General features: G+C 36.3%; 1 protein-coding gene across 8 annotated transcripts in view; it reads right to left on the reverse strand.

The window, feature by feature from the left end:
- CPEB2 (cytoplasmic polyadenylation element binding protein 2) overlaps positions 1-16,641 on the reverse strand; it is a 70,107-nt gene that overhangs the window by 2,389 nt on the left and 51,077 nt on the right. For all 8 annotated transcript variants that reach the window (XM_087864270.1, XM_045771314.2, XM_045771312.2 and 5 more), the window contains 6 exons: positions 15,617-15,787; positions 14,349-14,438; positions 9,649-9,767; positions 9,043-9,157; positions 6,436-6,617; positions 1-1,604 (listed from right to left, as the gene is read on the reverse strand). The exon at positions 1-1,604 is cut by the window's left edge and continues 2,389 nt beyond it. In XM_087864270.1, coding sequence (XP_087720396.1) covers positions 1,377-1,604; positions 6,436-6,617; positions 9,043-9,157; positions 9,649-9,767; positions 14,349-14,438; positions 15,617-15,787 — 905 coding nt within the window. In that variant the 3' untranslated portion in view covers positions 1-1,376. The remainder of the gene's footprint in view (positions 1,605-6,435; positions 6,618-9,042; positions 9,158-9,648; positions 9,768-14,348; positions 14,439-15,616; positions 15,788-16,641) is intronic.

Below are 16,641 nucleotides of genomic sequence, written 5' to 3' on the forward strand. Positions count from 1 at the left end.
AGTTTAAGCCAGATTTCACCATTGTCTTTAAGGTAAAATTGAATTTTATGCAACTAGCCATCTGTATATTTCCCCATCTCCATTTTGACTTTACTTAGGTTTACTAAAGTTTTGCATTCTTCTATAAAGTTCATTTGTTTAGATATGGGCTTCCTGTGGGTCTTACATTTGGTGACTGGTTAGCAGTGTGCTGGCCATCTTTGGTTTATAAAGGATGTCTTAACCGTGAACTATCAAAGGGGCTAAAATCAACCTTCTTTAAAATTCTAGTATTTTTCTTTTATTCAATCTTTTATCTATACTATATCACTGCACATGAATTAGAACCGCACATCACAAAATTGCACAGGGATTACAAATATTACATCCAGTCTGCATAAAATCGAATTCCACTACCGACCAGATCACAAAATGGCTGCACTCTCTAATCTAAAACTAATTTGCATATTGTACACATGTAGGACAAATTTTTTAACTTGAAGTCACAATAATGCATGCAAGTTTGCTTTTTTTAAACAAATTTTATAATTTGTTCATGCTACCTAGATTCAAGAGAGCTTTTTTGAACATTTGCAATACCTCACCTCTTGTTAGTTAATAATTCTAGTGCATGCATAAGGTGTATACAGGTAAGTAAACATGCATTTTTTTTTCACATTCTAAAACTATGGCAGTTTAGGCCATATTGTGCTGCCTGCATTTTATCTGCAATGCAGTGTGTCTCTAACGTTTTCAATCCCGTATTAATAGGTGGCATTTACACATAACACCTATATAGCAGCAAAGCTAATACAGCTTGTGATTAAAAATGTTTAAAAATAGCTAATAAATCAGATTATCTTGAGGTATTATTTCTTGCAAGTCAAAATGGAGAGCAAAAAAATCAACCCTAATTTTTAGTTTATGTATACACTGAAAATAGCAACAATAAAAATAAGCATTTGTAGCAGACATATTCCATCTTCACTATTATTTTGCTACCTTTGGTAAATTACTGGGGCAGATCTTGAAGTTAAAAACCCACGTTTAGAAATAAGTGCACGCTTCACCCACTATATAGCAGCAGACTGTTTGCCCCTACGCAAAACATTCTCATATCTAATTTTAACTTTACATATAAAAATAACTTGGAGAAAATACAAAAAAACATTTTATTTTAACATGAAAATATCACAAAAATTAGTAAGCCTGAGATGTAGGGTTTTGGTGAAAAACAAGAGGCTTGTAGTGTTTTGGCTGCTGATAAAGATGCATGTATTGGTAGCCGGGGTGAAAGCAGAAGAATGCACTTATTTCTTCCGCATGTCGCGTCTTCAGACACAGTAAGCCACATGCACCCTTTCTTTCCTTGTTACACAGAGGCCGGTGTGCTATTCTTAGTTCCAGCGGAAGTGGATCTGACGTGGGCGATCAGCACCTTCCTTTACCAATGGCTTATGGAACTCACGTCCTGCACGGGAGTGGATATTTGCCCAACAAAACTCACAGTAATACTGCAGGCAAGTGACATTGGCACAGAAAAAGGGAGCAAATTTTCCACCACAGCGTGCGCCCTGGCATTCATCACACATCTGGTCATCTAGCACATATGGCTTTACCTCCACCTGGAAAGAAAGTGAAAAAAGTCTCCCGTTTAGTCTGCTTCAAAAATCATTTTAGCAAATTTAAAATGTTCAGGGTGTTCTCGAGAAAAGGACCAGCATTAAACGTTGAGAAAGTAGGCAGTTCCCCAGGGAAATAGCTTTACCAAGTAGTAGGTTAAAAAACAAAAAACAAAAACCAACAACGAAGTCACTCTGTTCTGGCACTAATCATCTTTTTCTAAGATGTTTCATGTTCATAAGTGATCACGTGATTAAATGATCACTTAGTTTTAGTTTGGTAATTTTATTTTGATATGTTTTCTTCAGAGGACTATAAACTGAGTGGTATTTACTATATTTTTCAAAGGCAGAAAATACTTTAAAAAACTACACATTTAACTGATTCGTAAAACATTCTACCCTCACCTTCCGTGAAGTAACGTCTTTAAAACACCTGTGTGTTAATATTTTGAGGGTGGGGTGATTGTGAGTGAAAAGAGAAGGGCATGGAAGACAAACACGTTTTCCCCTTCGTACCAGTAGCACCTGAGAGACAACCCAACCCCAAACCACTGCTGATTATGGCAACACTTCTGTACATACCCTGCTTGTAACTACTTGGTACACACACACCAGAACTGTGGCTAACTGCATGTCTAGACTTCTGTGAATTTATGAGATATAAAGTCAAAGGCCCACTAAGAAGGCCTGAACCAGGAGAAGACCTCAGACCCCTGGTCAGCTGTGAGAGCTAAGCCTTTTAAGCCTCAGTTTCCACGTCTGTAAAGTGAGAAGCAGCCTAGAACCTGTTTCACAGAGCTGTGAGGATCGGATTACGCAGGTAAAAGCCTTCAAGGCAGTGCCTGGCACACAGCGGAGACTCTGTAGGTCAGTGCGCCTACTAATAATAACTACGAACGGAGGGCTACTGCCTTTGTCTGACTGAACGGTGCCAGGCAGCCTAGGACCTCAGCTCTTCCTCAGAAGAGTGTTTAAAGGGTTTGGTTAGAGGTGAAGCAGTGTTTGGCCAAGGTAAAAAATAACAAGCCAATAATTTCTATTCTGAATGAATTAATATTTCCATGTAGCAGAAAATGAGCATATAAGGGTATTTTCTGAAGGATTATTTGTCACAACAGCAACAACAAACAGGGAAAAACGTAAAAGCTGATGAAAAGGACTATAAAACATTTGATAGAAAGGTAATGGAATCAAGTTGTTTATATTTGCGTTTCATTGATTAGGGTTGGATAAACATCTTATGTACACTGAACATTTTGCTTTTCTGAACAGTCTGTATCTTTTGCATATTTTCCTGCTGGAGGGTTTTTGTTTTGTTTTGTTTTTTTTAAATGAATCCTCTTTGCCAGTTAAGGATTTTTAATCTTTTTCCATCGACCTTTGGTTTTTAAAAAGATCTCTGACACGCAGTCTAAAATTTTTATGCTCAATCTTTATTTTTCAACATTTTCCTTTATGGATCCTATCTTGATTGCCAGGCTGCTATTTCTGCTTCATTACCTTCATTATAATATTATATAACTATATATAGCTATATATAGCATTGTTATAATATTATATAATAACTATAATTACAGAAATTACCAAAGAATATCTCAAAGTGGCATGAGAATTACTGGATTTCATTTTACTAGATGATAAACAAAATGAGCAGAGAGAGCTACTCCATACATAGCACCCAGGATCTAGCAGAAAATCTAGCACGACCGTATCTGAAAAAATGTGGTACATTTACATATGCTTTCTGAGTTTCTTTCTCATGATTGTATCTCTTGTCTTTACTGTGATTAAAGACAGAGTTTCTGCGTGGTTTACTTAGTTTCCATAATACCTCATAAAATTCTTGGTGCTCGGGAGTTAATGTAAAACTGTTGAATAAGATTTCAAAATGCAATGATTTCAATTATTTATATTTCAAACTTCTAGATATTATTTTATGAAGCTAATTACCTTCAAAGTTGCAGACTTTAAAGATAGAAAACTGGATTTCAAACTTATGATTTTTGAGTATTCTGATTATTTCTGATTAATAACTAAAAATTAACTCTTGCATGTGTGAAAAGGAGTTGGAGTTTCATCAATTCTGTACATATTCTTATTTTCTATTATGATGCCCTTCCCTATTTTACTTCGGAGAACCTATCTGTAGTACTTTGTCACCTGGATTCATAACTAACAAAATAATTCATATTTAATTATCCAACTTGAACTGTAACACAATTCCCTTCAGTAAGTATCAGGAGGCACAGTGAATAATATTACTCATGGAATAACATACCAAAATTACAATGAATTACACATTCATGGTGACGATGCTTCCCAGCTTTTGGGGAGATAGGAATTAAACCTTAAAGTGTTCATGAGCCAAAAGGGTAAGGTGAATGAACAATTTTAATCCTCCCCAAATCTTTGCGTTATCAGTTATAAATTTAAAATTAATCTGTTGTTATGGTTAATAACTACATTCATACTAGAGACATGGAAGGTATAAGATTAATGGGTTTTGTGTGTGTGTGTGAGCAATACTCGTGACTTACAAAACACTGAAGAACTCAACATTTTTTTTTTTTAAAGATTTTGTTTTTAAGTAATCTCTATACCTAACGTGGGGTTCAAATTTGTAAGCCCAAGATCAAGAGTCGCATGCTCTACCAAATGAACCAGCCAGACATCTCTCAAATTATTTCAGATAAAATTCAAAATATACCTTAAGCAGCACATATCTTAAAAAATAAACTTTTCTCTCAGGCATTTCAATTGCCTTTTAAGAAGGCATGCATGTGTTTCTCAATTCACTTGCTCTGCATCTGAGTTGCTCTTTAGGAATCAATACTCTGCCCCAAATAATTGGTCCTTCACTATCATTTTGGAAACAGGGATGAGGTAGGACACTGCAACAATTTTTTCCCTGTGCTCCTGCATGTTAAATAACTATAATTATGTACAATGCAGGTAACCTCCTCAGTTGACTGGATCACTTCTTTGCAAAAGTCAGGGTTAGACTAGACACATGGTCTAAAGCAAGGCCGCACCTTAGACTCACCTAGGAGCTTTACAAATTCCTGCGACCCCCAACCAATTACAACAAAATCTCTGGGGGTTGGGGGGTGGGGGAACCAGATGTTAAGATTTTTCTAAATTCCCAGGTGACTTTATTCTGTAGCTGAGGGTGAAAACCATTGGATTAGAGGAATTCCAGTTCAATAAATTTCCCTGCACTTGGAATTAAAGCAGAGACCTTCCACTCAGATTTTGCGTGTGTGTACAGTGTGTTTTTCAACATTTTAAGTAACAATGCAAAAAAATCACTCTGCATGTATGAACTGAAGCTATGCTGTACTTTTTTTTTTTTTCTAAACGGGATGGGTCAGTAATTCAACTGATGACTACTTTTAGAGTCCATGGTCTAGTCAATCCATATTCCTTAACCATCTCCCCTGCCTCCAAAATCGTCTTTTAATATACAGACAGCCTCAGAGAAGAAACTTCGAGAAACTGTTACACTGGGAAAATACAGACTTAAGTTATATCTACTAATTTGGATATTAAAAAAAGTTAAATTACCTCTTATTCTTAGCATATCTCATCCGTACTAAAATGCAAACGTGAGTATTTTAGAATACTGCTTAGCTGTATATAGGAATTATGAGCATATTTTAGTATGAAATAGATTTGCAAATGGACAACTGAGTTTGAGTCACTCCTTTTCCCTATTTTAGATGGTAATCAGTACTAGGAATTATTCAATGGGGTGGCTTTTAGTTGACAATCATAGGACTTCCTAAAGAGTTCTTATTGTGATTACCTAAACAATGCTACTAAAGAGTAAATGTTTTAAACTTTAGGATAATTATTTTGTGTGTTTAATTTTTTTTGTATATTTATTATTTTGTATACTTAGGGAAATATACACAGTGTATTTTTATTTTAAATTTAATGATAAAAGATAACAACACTTTAACACTCAGTGCCAAACTCTAAATGCTTCTACATATGAAAATTCATTTAATCCTTAAAATAACTTTGAAAGAGATACTATTATTGATTTCCACTTGATAAATGGGGAAAAAGAGGCATACTGAGGGTTAATTTCTTGAGGATTACAGAGCAGGTGGTGGAAATGGCATCCTGGGCATGCTGGCTCCAGGGTACAAGATTTTGTTTGTTTGTTTGTTTGTTTGTTTTTTAAGATTTCATTTATTTGAGAAAGAGAAGCAGACTCCCACTGAGCAGGGAGTCTGATGAGGGGCTCAATCCCAGGACCCTGGGACAGTGACCTGAGCTGATGGCAGACGCTTAACCGACTGAGCCACCCAGGTGCACCCGGGGTACAAGCTCTTAAAACAAGCTCTGCCTCTGTGGTTAGAAAGGTATTGAGACCTTACTGGTAGATTTAACAAAACAAAAAACAAACCCCACAATTTGACATGATTTTACAATGACATTTATATTTCGTATATTGTATCTAAAGTTCAAAGTATGGGGATGCCTGGGTGGTTCAGTGGGTTAGGCGTCTGCCTTCGGCGCAGGGCATGATCCCAGGGTTCCGGGACTGAGCCCCACACTGGGCCCCCAGCTCAGTGGGGAACGTGCCTCTCCCTCTGCCTGCCCCCCCCAACAAATAAATAAATAAAATCTTAACAAAAAGAAAATAAAAGTATGTTCAATAATTTTACATTTCAGTGATATTTTGATATAATACTCTTTAAGAGTTAAAGATGTATAAAAAAATAAAGTGTTTGAATTATATTATTAACTCGCTAGGGTAGTAAGCTTCGGATCAGCACCGTATTATATAGGATGTTAAATGCTTTCCCAATATGCAACTTACGCGTTTATCAATATCCCCATGCTGAAGCTGAACAAACCGAGCACTGATGGCAGCAATATAGCTCTGCTGATTGGAGAAAGCAACTCGACCAGCACCTTTTGGGTATTTTAACTCAGGATCTGTATCAATTCCTGCATAACAAACTCCACCATACAGCCGGTCCATGATCATAGCAAGTTCCACTTGAAAAGGAAAAGAAATTCACATCAAATGTGAGAGAACACAGTAAATCGTTTTTAAGTTTGTTTTTTAAAAAAGGAAAAGTCAATAAGATAAATGGTTTTATGCTGTTTTCTAAATCCAATCCTTTCACCTGCATACTGGACCCAATCTGCTCTCACTACAGAATTACTTGGCAATTCTCCTCTCTCCTTCCTGTATCATCAGTTTTTCCCTCTACACTGATCATTCCCAATCTTAAAAAAACCCACAAAACTCTTAATTCTATTTTTCTCCCTCTCCGTGACTGCTTAATTTCTATGTTCTCCCTTTATGGCCAAATTGTTAAAATTTTTTTCTTCTACTACTTCATCCCTTTCTTCCCATTCCTTGTTCAACCTTTATAACCAGACTTTTGCCCCACGACTCCACTTTAATTGCTCATGCCACTGTCAAGTACAATGGTCAATCTATCTGGAAGCAGCACTGAATATAGCTAATCTCTACTTTCTCTATCTGGCTTTCAGGACACATTTTTCTACTAATTTCCATCTGACCTCACAATTCCTTCTTAGTGTTCCTTGCTGGTTCTTCTCCAATTCCTTGACTTTTCAACATCAGAATACTCTAAGTTTCAGTCCGTGGATTTCTTACTTGTGGCTATGGTGACTTCATCCCATGTCATGGCTTTAAATACTATCCATCTGTTTTCAGCTCCTAAATTCCTATCTCCAGCCCGGGCCTCTTCTCTGGACTCCAAACTCATCTACTATGCAACCGTCAGGAGATGGTCAACTGGAGTTGTCCTGGACAACTCATATTGACATTGACAGACCTTCAACACTTAGTGTGAAAAGGCACTCCTGATCTTCCACCATCCCACTGAATCCGTGCCATTGAGTTTTTGCTGACTCAGCTGACTCTATTTTCGTTTTCCCCACAATACACGCAAATCCTATGAACCTGATTTTCCAGACCTATCTAAAATCCAATCTCCTCACCTCCATCAACTAACATCCTGTTCCAAACTCTCATTATATTTCATCTGGATTGTGGCAATAGCCTTAACTCTTTGCTTCTGATTTACTGTCAAAATAGGAGCAAGGCCCCTCAAAATTTATTTTCAAAACAGTAGCAAGAGTAATTCCTAGATATCAGATATAAATGGCTTAACTAAAATTTCTACTGAGGACCTCGAAATGGTACCACAAACTTGCTTTCCAAACCAAGACCACAATCTTCCTTCTCCAGTGTTTTTTATCTCAGTAGAAGGCACCACTATCTATGTAGTGGCTTAAGACTGAAAGCTGAGATTCAGCCTTTGAGTTTACCTCATAAATTGTCTGTGACATGTGTTCACTTTGCTCCCTCACCACTGCTACCTCCAATCCAAGCTCATGCTATCTTTCTCCTGTCCTTCTCAAGAATGGGGTCCTAAAATGGTCTACCCATATCTACTCTCAACCCAACTGCCCCCAAAACACGTCATTAGCTACACTTATTAAAACTCTTCACTGATTCCCCCTTGCTCTGAGGATAAGTACCAAATTAGCTTATCAGACTTATATGACCTGACTCCTATTCCCTTTTTCAATGCCTTTTTGTGTCTCTCCCCTCACTTCTTATACCCCAGTCAGCCACTCTGGATTTCTTTCAGTTCCTCCAATGCCCTATGCTTCTCTCCACTAAAACTTTGAATATGCTCTTCCCTTTGTCTGAAACACACTCCTCACAACCCTCCTGCCACCTCAACTCTATTCCTTCTGCTATGTGTCAGCTCAAATACAAGTATCTCTAAATATCAGACTACACCACATTCCCTTGATGCTCTTCTATTCTCTACAGTCTTTCTTTGTAGCGGTTATGATCTGTTAAGTATTTACATGTGTGAATGGTTCTTTTAACATATATCTCCTACACTGACTGGAACAGGATGTTCTCAGTGGTGGAAGGCACTAACACACTTCATTGGACACATGGAATCATAAAACATGCTCGTACAGTGGGCATTTAGGTCTGTAATTATGTTCCTAGATGACATTTCTGGTAAATCTCTGGTTCCTGGTTATTGATGAACAGAAGTTTATTACTTATCACAGCACTAGTAAAAAAAAAATCCCATACTTCAAATATCAGAATCAACCCACATAAAATAGACCCCAAATTCTTATATTTTAGAGAATTATACTTAAGAAGTATTTGGATTCTTCTTATAGCATCTGCTTGGAGTTAACTATTAATTTTGATAGATGAGTGTCCACTTCTCCACTTACTTGATGGTTTTAAGAATGCTTCTCAGAATTCTGTAGTGAACTACTCTTGGAGCATAAGGAATCTGTTCCTTGCCCACCCAATAGTACCAGGTACATAATAGCTTCCAAAAGTTTACTGAATTAATTCATATTTAATTTTTTTTAAAGAAGCAACATTTGTTAACATTCTACTTACCAGCCCTTAATGGCCTAGGGACACCTCCAACAAAAATTGTTTTTCGAGGATCCAAAGGCTGGGAACCATCCATCACAAAATCACTATCACTTAAGTTCCAAGGACGGATCTGAACCTGTAAAGAAAATCACATCATTGTAATGGGTCTTATTTCCTTGACAGCTTATGCTGCTTTGTGCCAGTTAACAGTGGTTCTGTTATTTTTCAAAATTTTGTACAGTTGAATTTGAAAACGAATTATTATTTTTATCTAGATACTATAAGTTTTTTTTTTTTTAAAGATTTTTTATTTATTTATGTGACAGAGAGACAGCCAGCGAGGGAGGGAACACAAGCAGGGGGAGTGGGAGAGGAAGAAGCATGCTCCTAGCCGAGGAGCCCGATGTGGGACTCGATCCCAGAACGCCGGGATCACGCCCTGAGCCGAAGGCAGACGCTTAATGACTGCGCTACCCAGGCGCCCTAGATACTATAAGTTATCCAGATTTTTAAAAACTGAACTCTTAGCATGGTATTTTAACTTTTTTTTTATCATTAATAATTGCTTCAAACCAGTTTTTGGAAAACTCGTATTTGTAGCCTAAAGTTCACATAGTAGTTACTTACTGGTTTGTCCTTGATGGTGGGGCTGGAAACACACAGATAGAGTTTTCCATCTTCTTCAATACAAGCATCAATTAGTGCCTGAACTGAGCTCTCTTCTTGAAAGAGAAGGAATGCATAGCCTGTAATAACCATTAAAAATGAGGCGATATGGCAAAGTAAGAGATTTCACCCCAAATTTCAGTACTATTTAGAAAATACATGCTTTTGGAAAAGAAAAAAAATTAAAACTATCAGATAGAACCAGAACCATTAAGATTTTCTATAAGAGAACACAGTATCCTATGGAATACACACAAAAACAGATACTCATTAATTAGCTATATTATATAGAGTGCTTACTATCCAATACTGTGCTAAGACCTTTACATAAATTATTTCATTTGATTCCCACGAAAAGTCTATAAGACATTATTCCCATTTTACCGAAGAAAAACCTGAGGTATCCAGCAGTTAAATGACTTGCCCCAAGTCAGTCACATAAGCAAGCACTTGGTGGAGTAATTTCAAACCCAGGAGAGCCCCCAAGGTCTCCTAAGATACTGTTTTCTCCAAGAACTTGTCAGGATTAACCCCTTGAGCATATTAGGAGCAGAAGATTCCTAGAAATGTCTTCAGGGTAAGACACTTTCTCGTGCACACTTTGGGCTAGACCACACTTGGAAAGGCCCAAGAATTTCCGTAAGGAGGGGGAAATAACCACAGTCAGCATGACAACAACTTCAAAATTGTACTAAGAAAACTACTTAAGGAGGCTGGAGTGAAATGGGTCCTCCAGCATGGATCAGAACCTTAAAATCAAACTCTCAAACTGGGATGAGCAGTGGAACACTCCTTTCAAATAGCCTGGAGACTGTGTTTGGACTTTGGACCCAAACTCTTGCTCTGATGCCTGTACCTTGGGAAATATGCCCTTCTTCCTTTCTTTGTGATAACAGATCCTCAATCTTTAAGCAGAATTGACTTCATTATAAAAAGAACATATCAAAATTTACACTGCAAGTCCACCATTAGGTGATTTTCCTAGAAGCTGATAACTGACCAAAAATACCCCCTTTCCTTGATGAGATTTCTATGCAAACAAGCCTAGAGAACTGTAATCTGGTTCTAATATGAAGAAGTCATCAAACAGGCCATGCACATCTATCTACGCCATTAGATAATGGTAAATGTGAAGTCATGTTTTATGTAGAAATCAAAACACACAGCTTCATTGCCAACAATGGCTGTAATTGCCACAAAGGTCTGATGTGACACAAAAGTGCTTCATTTTAAAATTGTAATACCTGATTGCATATATACGCCATCAAACCAACCTATGCAATAGAAACTTCCAAAGGTATGATTATGCAAGATTAAAAATCACATCATAGACGTATCCAACTGCTAGAAATTATTTAAATATGCTTGAAAAAATAAAAAATGAAGACTGGTTTTAAATGAAGGCTTGAATTTGATACAAGTTAAGGATATGAGAGTTATAATTGTTTTGTAATAATTGAGAGGATTTTAAATCAGTATTTTTAATGTTAAGATTTGTGATATTAATTTTTGATATTAATATTTTAATTTTGCTTACTTTTAAAGCAATACTTTACATTCAATATTCTTTTTTTTTTCTTTAAGATTTTACTTATTTGAGAGAAAGAGAGAGAAAGCACGAGCAGGAGGAGGGGCAGAGGGAGAAGCAGGCTCCCTGCTTGGACCCAAGGAGCAGGGAGCCTGACGCGGGGCTGAATCCGAGAACCCTAAGATCATGACCCGAGCCAAAGGCAGACCGCTTAACCAACTGAGCCACCTAGGCACCCCTACATTCAATATTCTTAATATTGCTTAATGATTTCTGTGATTATTAGGGAAGAAATGTTTGTATCACAAAACTAAGCAACATGGCAGGTAAATTATGATCTAGCTAAGGCAAACCATTAAATATTAAAATACTCTTATCAAAAACATATTATACAGCAAGCTAATACTCATATAGGGTGAACCTCATTCACTGTAAAGGAAACATATGTACATGGTGGCTCCATATCCAAGGGCTCATGTCGCTGCCTTAGTTACAAGGCAGCTTCACTAACTGGATGCTTTCTGTACCAGTGTTTCCAAACCACGGAAAACGTATTACAACAATGACAAAACTGGTTGAAAGAACACAGTTTGGAAACACTGGTCTTTGGCAAGGACAATTAACTATAACTATATCAAAAACTATGATTTGCCTGTGCAACTTTCTTGAGGTCTTTTTGTTTTATTTTCAGTTTGAGAAAATAAACTAACCATCACCACAAAAACCACAATGACAACAACAATGGCAACAAGAGCAACAAAGAAAGCAATCATTCTGTTTGATTAAATTTGTGCCAACACATCTTTCTAGGCTTAGAGTCCATCATCCTAAGAACAAGAGGCTTAGGCAAAAAATGTATACCTGTCTCCACACAAACCAATTCTCATTCCTTTCTAAAACTGTATTTCAATTCCTGCCTGGAAGTCTGCTCAACTCCTTTATGTATATCTAGATTACACAATACCTTCAGATTTCACCAGAACTTCTCAGTAAAGCCTTTCCCACCTACTTCAGGTCAAAGGAACTTCTCTATCCTGTAGTATTTATAACTGTTTATATCATGTGTTAGTCAATTATTATTCTATGCATTACCAAGAATACAAAGATGAGTGAAGGCAGAGTCTTACAGACTATGGGAAGAACTGGATATTAGCAAAATCATCACAGATTTATAGAGTTGTAAAAATGTAACATCGTAGCTGTGACAAGTGCTATGAAAGAGCAGAGCAATGCTAGCAGAGCCCACAAGAGTGTGTGAACCCTTAGGTGGGTCCTGAAAGTATCCTGTGAGCAACCAATGTTTAAACTGAGACAAATGGAGGTATGTAGATGAAGACACATGAGGAGGGCCTTCAGGGAGAGAGAGAATATCATATGTAAGAGTCCTAAGGCAGGAGAGAACAAGGCCAGTTTTTGGAACCAGAAGGAAACAAGAAGCAACAGTGGGAGAAGAAATCAGAGAGACAGGGAGGCTGGGCAGGGCAAACACATTTTTGCCTTTATTCTAACTGAAAGAAACCACTGAAGGGTTTTAAGTAGATGGTCAAGAGACAGCACTATCAGATGAGTTTTCAGAGAGATTATTCTGGCTGTACCAGGGGAGAAAAACTGGAGAGAGCCAGAGGTATGGACAGACTAATCACATTCCTGAAGTGGGCCAGGGTACTGGTAACTTAGGCAGGAATATTAGAAACTAATTGGCATTTTTATTGAACACTCAAAAAAATTTATAAAAGGCCAAGAGAGTGAAACAATGGACAACAGATTAAAACTCAACTTAAAATTCAGCAGCAAATTAAAACTCAACAACAGATTAAAACTCAGATGAACAAATGAATGTCTACATCTATATGGAACTAATTTTCTCTCTAAACTAAGTATCAGGACCTCCAAGTCCAGTAAACTCCAAATCTGAGTGAAAATTTAGAGTACACGGAGAAAGGTCCATAGCTTTAACCAGATTCTCATAGAGACCTGGGATTCAGAATCCCTGCTCAAAAGATGTTCTTGGTTCCATAAGTATAAGATATAAAGGTATAAAACAAAAACCACTGCATTTTTCCATTTCTCTAAAAATCTACATGAACTGGTAACGGAGGTTCTAGAATTCTCAGTGACAAAAAAGTGAGATATCCCATATAATTCATTACCAGAAATCTTTTAATTAGTTTTTGTATGCCAATAACTATTCTAATACGTTTTCTTTCCCAGAGCCCAAATCAGACCATTTAATAGATCTATTGGAGTCTTTTTTCCAGGTTTGAAAATTCACTCAGCCATGAGAATAATAGGGTTTTTGTTTTTCTAAAATTTTATTTCAATGATGTTCAAAGAAAAGTCTTAGCTTTTCAATCTCCCGCCTTTCTTTTTATTCACTTCAGAGAATCTTCCATTAACAAGCTGACTGGATTCATGTTTAATTCTCTCCACTCACCTCCCCTGCTCATTGTGGCCAAGGGGTACTTATTTCCTCTGCTCACTAATGGTGGCCTTGCTTTGCTCACATAAATGATAGTGTGATTTGTGATTCTTGTGCTATGGTGACAAGACACAGTAGTATCCTAGCAATAAGTTACTAGCACAACTAGGTATCTTCTTCAGATCAGATCTCTTTATATAATGGGGGTTTGGACCAGTCACTTTCTCCTCTAGCTAAATTCATCCACAGAGTAAATATTGCTTTGTTGTTATCTGCTACTGTTTGGAACGCTTAAGTAAATCTTGCAATATTTATACTATTCATGTGTTTATATTTTTCTCTCACTTCAAATAGATCTTAATTTCACTGCATAGAGGGACACTTCTTTAAATGTCTGTATCCCAGTTACTTAGAAGGATGCTTCAAACAGAGAAAAAAAGACTCAAAACAAATCATTGTCAAATCATTATAGAGAAAGCACGGCAAGTGTCTAATGGTTCCTGACTGGCTTAAAGTGAAACTATGATAGTCCTCAGGCCCATTCTTCCTCACTTGACATGTTACCAGCCTTTACAAATTATTCTATTAGTTTTTATATAAAGGTGTGACGATATGCAATTCTAAAAGAAAAGAAAGCACAAAGTAATTGATATTGTCTTATTTGCTCCCAGAAAACTGATTCCCTAGAAAATATTAACAATAAAAACCTCTTACCTTTTGGTGGAAAATAGGACTTGCTTTCGGCTTTATGAGGCCAATCTACTACCAAAGGCCCAAATCTTCTGAAGCTAGCAGTTATTTCGTCTTAAAAAAGTACAATAATACACATTAGGAATTAGTTTTAATGGTTCATTTTGAAAAAAAAATTTTATGTTAAGGATTAAAATTTAAAAGTACCAAGTACCCTAAGATAAACTAGCATATGAAAACTCAAAACACGTCTAATATCCTTACTAAAAGAACATGAAATAAATAGCTATTTCAGTCAAAATAAATTTATTTTTAAGTAGCACATTGGCCAGAGCAATCAATTCAGTGTTTTAAAATTTTATATAACATTATGTAGATACTAATGGATTAACAGTGTAACAAACCATAAATATTACTGGCTTGAAAAACATGCCAACATCATATCAAGTTAAATAAAGAGATGATTACTGCTTGGTAAGTAAAATCTCATAGGGAAAGAAAAGGTCTGCTAGAACAAGACATGTAGAATTATCACACTCAAAATATACTAAGGTCTGACACACACCAGGTAGCTTCACTGAAACAAATACAGGTGAAACCCAATGATATGCTCTAGGTCATTTCATTACATGAAAACCTTATTATACTAATTAACACTTAAAACAGTTTTATGTATATTTGAATCATAATTGAAAAATTTCTCAAAGTGTAGCAATATCCTCTTAGTTGTGAATAAGAGTGGCAGATTTCCCAGAACTGCACAAACATTAGACAGTTTCAGTATTTTTAATCTTTACCTTGAATTATTTTCTTTTGTTATTATTACATATGATTGTTTTTACATCTGTTTAGCCTTTGAATTACCTGAATTTCCTGTTTATGTTCTGTTTCCATTACTCTTTTGGGTTTTATTACCTCTTTCTTACCTGTTTCTAACAGCCTATTTATCCTTAACGAAATTAAACTTTTGACTATCATGCACCGCAGGCATTTTATTTTGTGTGTGTTGTTTTATGGTAATACAAAAGATTTTAAGATTTTTTTAGAATAACTTTTTGTATGATAATCTTATTTACAAAAAAATATAGTAACAATATGCATTTTAACATATAAAGAAAAAATCTTTAAACTGTTCAATTACCTCTTATTTCATATTTCAACGAGTGACAAAATATTTTAACAGAGATGGATATCCATTCTGACCTCGAAAATCTCGAGGTAAAAAATTCCATACCCCCATTCACATTGTATTTTAGGGTTTTGTTTGTTTTAAACTCAAATTATCACACTACCTTCATCAATATCTGGAGGAAGACCACCAACAAAAACTTTTCGAGAGAAGCGTTCTATTCGTTCTCCATTTTGATGAGCTGAGTAACATGTGGGTGAATTTAAAACACCAACTTGATCGTTATGACCATCATCAAGCAGACCATCATCTATTGGAAAGAGGGAAGAACGACCTAAAATATAAAAACAAATATAACTTGGATCTCAGATATAAGGAAATGATAAAATCAAGCATTAAATAGCAATGACAAATTCAAAGGCTTAAAACATGAAGGTGACACAGGAATTAAAAAATAAGGGAAATTCAGAGAGTTTATGGTTTTAATTACCTGGATTCAAAAGAGAAGCTGTCTGAAGAATGACTTAGAAATAAATGTAATCATATGACAACAATTATACTGCAAACACTATATCACTTCAATTTTTTATGGAAAGCAGCAAGAATCTGATGTATGGGGACAGTTTAAACTGGATGTGTAACAGGAGAAACCTTTGAGAAATTGGTAGCAAAGGGGAAATGGCACAGACTAAATAGGTAAGAGCACATAATAAAAAGCCACTTGCAGACCACAGTAAGTAAGGACAAAGGCAACAAGTAAGACTTGCATACAAGGTTTTGAATCAATTGATTACACATGTGACAATTATATAAAAGGGTAGACAGGGCTTCTGCACATGTGCAAAACAGAAAAAGGCATCCCCTCTAGGATTCTGGTCCCCATCTGATCCCACCCTTCAGGGGTACACCCTCTGTCCAGGGCATATCCTGTATAATTCTCTGCAGCAATCCTGATGCTAGACTCCATGGGGATCAAAAAAATAAAATGACCTAATAAAATATAGTCCCCTGCTCTCAGGGAATGTACATTTAGAAAAGATAAGATCTATACATATAACTATGGCACATACCCATAAGGAAGCTTCAAAGTACTTCAGAGGAAGTTTGTTGGAGGAAGGGAATAGTCTGGCTAATAAATGGGTAATTTCTTAAATCCCCAACTGTGGTAAAAAGGGACAGCTAGTGGTA

Source organism: Ursus americanus, chromosome 8, assembly GCF_024610735.1.
Source record: "Ursus americanus isolate L20-20 chromosome 8, mUrsAme1.1.p, whole genome shotgun sequence".
Classification (NCBI taxonomy): domain Eukaryota; kingdom Metazoa; phylum Chordata; class Mammalia; order Carnivora; family Ursidae; genus Ursus; species Ursus americanus.